Source organism: Heptranchias perlo, chromosome 22, assembly GCF_035084215.1.
Source record: "Heptranchias perlo isolate sHepPer1 chromosome 22, sHepPer1.hap1, whole genome shotgun sequence".
Taxonomy (NCBI): Eukaryota; Metazoa; Chordata; class Chondrichthyes; order Hexanchiformes; family Hexanchidae; genus Heptranchias; species Heptranchias perlo.
Genome location: NC_090346.1, coordinates 25494999 through 25499977, shown reverse-complemented (window position 1 = coordinate 25499977; position 4979 = coordinate 25494999). Strand labels below are relative to the sequence as shown.

At 46.2% G+C, this 4979-nt stretch overlaps 1 protein-coding gene across 1 annotated transcript; it reads right to left on the bottom strand.

Moving 5' to 3' along the window:
- Positions 1-1648: 1648 nt before the first annotated feature.
- Positions 1649-4012, bottom strand: rasd1 (RAS, dexamethasone-induced 1). Its single transcript, XM_068003705.1, has 2 exons — positions 3609-4012; positions 1649-2728 (listed from the first exon to the last, which is right to left on the bottom strand). Exons 1-2 carry the CDS (start codon positions 3877-3879, stop codon positions 2202-2204), a joined length of 798 nt encoding a protein of 265 aa, XP_067859806.1. The 5' UTR covers positions 3880-4012; the 3' UTR covers positions 1649-2201.
- Positions 4013-4979: the final 967 nt, after the last annotated feature.

Below are 4979 nucleotides of genomic sequence, written 5' to 3'. Positions count from 1 at the left end.
TAAGGGCTAGGTTAACTTTGGTTGGGCATATTCCTGGAGGTTTCATCACATGGCCTCCAACTACCCAGCCCAGTCAAACAGCCTTTTTCCTTTTAAAGGGGGCAGTGGCAGCATGGATATGAAATTGGCTAAGTGACAGGAATCAGAGAGTAGTGGGGAATGGTTGTTTTTCGGACTGGAGGAAGGTATACAGTGGTGTTCCCCAGGGGTCAGTACTAGAATCATTGCTTTTTTTGATATATATTAATGACTTGGACTTGGGTGTACAAGGTACAATTTCAAAATTTGCAGATGACACAAAACTTGGAAGTGTAGTAAACAGTGAGGAGGATAGTAATAGACTTCAAGAGGATATAGACAGGCTGGTGGAATGGGCAGATACATGGCAAATGAAATTTAATGCAGAGAACTGCAAAGTGATACATTTTGGCAGGAAGAATGAGGAGAGGCAATATAAACTAAATGGTACAATTCTGAAGGGGGTGCAGGAACAGAGAGACCTGGGTGGGGGGGGGGGGGGGTATATGTGCACAAATCTTTGAAGGTGGCAGGACAGGTTGAGAAAGCGGTTTAAAAAGCATATGGGATCCTGGGCTTTATAATAGAAGCATAGAGTACAAAAGCAAGGAAGTTATGTCAAACCTTTATGAAACACTGGTTCGACCACAACTGGAGTATTGAGTCCAATTCTGAGCACCGCACTTTAGGAAGGATGTGAAGGCCTAAGAGAGGGCACAGAAAAGATTTACTGGAATGGTTCCAGGGATGAGGGACTTCAGTTATATGGATAGACTGGAGAAGCTGGGGTTATTCTCCTTAGAGCAAAGAAGGTTGAGAGGAGATTTGATAGAAGTGTTCAAAATCATGACAGGTTTAGATAACGTAAATAAAGAGAAACTGTTCCCATTGGCAGAAGGGTCAAGAACCAGGACACAGATTTAAGATGATTGGCAAAAGAACCAAAGGCAACGTGAGGAAAAACTTTTTTTAATCAGCAATTAGTTATGATCTGGAATGCGCTGCCTGAAAGGGTGGATGCAGATTCAATCATGGCTTTCAAAAAGGAATTGGATAAATATTTGAAGGGAAAAAAATTGCAGGGCTATGGAGAGTGGGGGAAATGAAACTAACTGGACTGCTCTTACAAAGAGCCAGCATAGGCTTGATGGGCTGAATGGCCTCCTTCTATGCTGTAATGATTCTATGATTCCCCATCTCCATTTTTTTTAAACTAATGATCTGATACTTGATAACGACTGCATGAGCCCATTCACAAATGGAGAACTTGGCATTAACAGACTCCAGGCACTATGACCCGGCAAAGGAGGTGATGCTGAAGGTGACAAACAAAATGACTCATCAGGTAGGAAGGAATGCACTCATGTCTTGCAGCACTCTTTGGCACCAGTCATGTCCCATTACAAGAAAACAATTATGTATATGTCCTTTTCCTCCTTATCCCACCTCTCCCAATTTTAAAATGTGTCTTTCCTCCTTGGGTACCATTGAATCCGGCAGGCACAGACACGACGGGCCGAATGGCCTCCTTCTGTGCCGTATATGATTCCATGGAACATGAATAAATATGAAATCTACTTCACGTTGTTTCGATTGAAATAAATGGTGGACATCAAATCAGAACACAAGCTTCACTTGAAAACATTTATTAAAAATTATAAGACTTTGTTCATTTTTCAAGTACAACTTTAGTGCCTTTATGCAACAAATCGTTGGCAATTGTAAACAAATAGTTTTGATACTCGTTGCGCTACATGTACGAGTTTGTATATATCAAGACTACAATATTTTGACTTTAAATTTTAAATATCAAGTACAAATACTTCACAGTTAGACGACAAATGAATATTCCTTAGGGGACGCATCAAAATGCCGCTCCCCACTTTCTCATGTTTGTTTGAGTTCATTTTTTCCCCCTCAGTCCTTGCGCCTACACCTAACCCGTTGTGAGAGCCAGCGCTCAGTTAGAGGTGGCTCACAAGCAATGCTCAATCACGGTGTTAAGCGAGCACTGCCCTCAGCAGAAAACCAAAGACCACGCCTGTCTTAGAAACAAACCTCCTCTCTCTCTCTCACTTCACAGGTTCATGCCGCGGAAAACGGGCGGGAGCAGCTGACCCCCCCACCCCACAACCACGTCTTTTGGATCCATTAAATTGTGCCCGAAACAATGCGCCGCCGATTTAACTGATGACACATCTGTCCTTGTCCCTGGCGTGACCTCCGCCGATCGCCTTCTCCTTGATGTACATCAGGTCGCTGTGTACACTTGGTCTTCTGGCAAAGGGCGCCACGATGCCATACGCGTCTTCGTCTTTGATTTTCCTGCTTCTGAAGGCTTTTCGGTGCAAGATGTCACAGTACTGCACCGACACCTTCCTATGGAGGTCCGGGCTCATTTCACTCGGGAGCTTTGCCATCGTGAACAGCGCCTGGAACATCTCGTCCACGTTGGTGTTCCTTTTGGCTGAGATTTCGAAGTAAGCACATTTTTGGTCCCCATCCACCAGCTGCTGGATCGACTCTCTCGGCACCTCTCGGTAAAAGTCCCGGTCGCCTTTATTACCGCAGATAACGATCGGGACGTCAATGTTTTCCTTGGTCTTATTCTTTAGGCAGGACTTGGTCTCTACGATTTGCTGTTTGAGGCGCTGGACCTCCTCGAAGGAGTCTCGGTTGTCGAGACTGAAAACCAGGATGAACACATCACCTGTAAATCAAAGAAAAATACAACACAACGTGAGCAAATGGTGCACATCCAAATACATCTCCCAATATTTTACACAGTACCTGTGCAATCTGATACTTTTTTTTAACAATCCAGTTTATTTTCCTTCCTTCATTCATTTAGGAAAGGTGCAGAAGAGATTTACCAGAATGATTCCAGGGATGAGGGACTTCAGTTAAGTGGATAGACTGGAGAAGCTGGGGTTGTTCTCCTTGGAACAGAGAAGGTTGAGAGTTTTGATAGAGGTATTCAAAAGAGAGAAACTGTTTTCCCATTGGAGGAAGGGTCAAGAACCAGAGGACATAGAATTGATTGGCAAAAGAACCAAAGGTGACATGAGGAAAAACTTTTTTTTTAACACAGCGAGTGGTTAGCATCTGGAATGCACTGCCAGAGGGGGTGGTGGAGGCAGATTCAATCTTGGCTTTCAAAACGGAACTGGATAAGTACTTGAAAGGAAAAAAAAATTGCAGGGCTACTGAGATTGGGGAGGAGGAAGAGTGGAACTAGCTGGATTGCTCTTGCATAGAGCCAGCACGGACTCGATGGGCCGAATGGCCTCCTTCCGCGCTGTAACCTTTCTATGATTCTATCCTAAGATTCTATGAATCAGCTCACTCCAAACACTAGACGAGACTGATGCAACTTAATGCTCACTAGTTGTAACTTAAGCTAAATGCAGATAAACGTTCAGCCACTGCCATTAAATGAGATTGCTTGACAGGAAAGAAAATCCCCACACTTTAGAGAGTAGCCTGTTGCTATGCAGTCTGGAAGTTATGGAGGTGCTAGGAGTGAAGTTGCTCAGGTACGAGAGTGCGGGTGTGTATCTACATCTGCTTCACCGGGGGGTCATTCTCACCTGTGAGGATGGAAAGGCGCCTCATGGCCGGGAAGGGGTGGTTTCCCGACGTGTCGAGGATGTCCAGCTGATAAACATCGCCTCGGATGCTGTAAAACTTTCGGTGGAAGTCCTCGATGGTCGGCGTGTACTGATCCTCGAACTTGCCGTTGAGGAAGCGGGAGACGATGGCACTTTTGCCCACTTTGGAGGAGCCGAGGATGACCATCCGGTAGCAGTTTTTGGCGGGAATATTCAGCTCGGGCTCGCAGGGCGACATCTTCTTAATCATAATAAGGGTCGGGGGGGGGGGGAAGAAGGAGGTACGAGAAAACCGAGCCGGGAGTGCGGGTGGAGCTTGTAGCGGCAAGTTTCCCCCAAGCTTGTTACAAGCGAGCAGCAACGGTGGCACAGACAGAGAGAGGAGCCGCCGCCCGCCCTTTATAGGGGCTGTAACCCGCGTCACTGGGAGACGCAGCGGCGTGTTGAAGGTAAACACCGGGACACTGCGTGTCTCAGACCAGTCGTACGTCAGCGGCCGGCACAGCTGTAGCCAGCTGTAAACTTTAGTCCTTGTTAGGAGCGGCGAGAGAGAGGAGGTAGACCTGTCGCGGTCACTCGCTCACCTAATCTACCCACCCCGGGAGAGCGGGCTCTCGGAGCAGCTCCACCCCGCTAAATCACAGAAGCTCTTTTATATAAAAAAAAATATGAAAAGAGTCGCAAAGGCAAAGCTGTTGCCTCAGGGACGGTTCGTGTCAGAATAGGTAAAGGGCTCACTCAGGGGGGGGGGGGGGGAGTGGAAGCGGCAGCCTCGCTTATCCCGAGTCCTGCTGAACTTTCCTGGTGCGATTTTAGTGCTGTTTCTTTTTTTCTTGTTGGAAGTGTAATGTCGATGGCCGGTGAGCGGCATCAGGCTGAGCACACAGGTTGCTGCAGCTGGGAATCTTCTGAATTGACAAGTGATATTTATGAAAGGGATAATTCAGCCTTAAGTAACTAGATCGATATTGGGAGAAATGTGTAGACTTTGAACTGTGAAACCGCAAGAAGGGGAGACGGTGGAAAAAGTAATACATGTTAAGAAAGGCACTATATAAAGTTAGAGATAATTTACAATGGATTGACTGTTCCCAGTAATTAAAATGCGCATGTCTTTTCAAAGTAACCTTTAAGTCTCCCATGACGCTGGATTTCTAAATAGTTAACTCGCATAAATCCTTCTGTCCCCCCTTCCCCCGCCGCACAAACCACTGCCTGCCGCTTTCCTTTTTGATTTTTAAAATTTCTCTCCCTTAATTTTCTCCCCTCTTCCTGAAGGCACGGACTCCCCTGGGTGCGTTTGACTGGATGCCACCTATCCTTCGCCACTGCGCCTAAGTATTCATTCTT

Excerpts from the sequence above, each read along its gene's own strand:
- rasd1 (XM_068003705.1), bottom strand. The coding sequence starts at position 3,879 with ATGATTAAGAAGATGTCGCCCTGCGAGCCCGAGCTGAATATTCCCGCC. Across the intron at positions 2,729-3,608 it reads GCGCCTTTCCATCCTCACAG|GTGATGTGTTCATCCTGGTT; the intron begins GTGAGAATGACC and ends TTTGATTTACAG.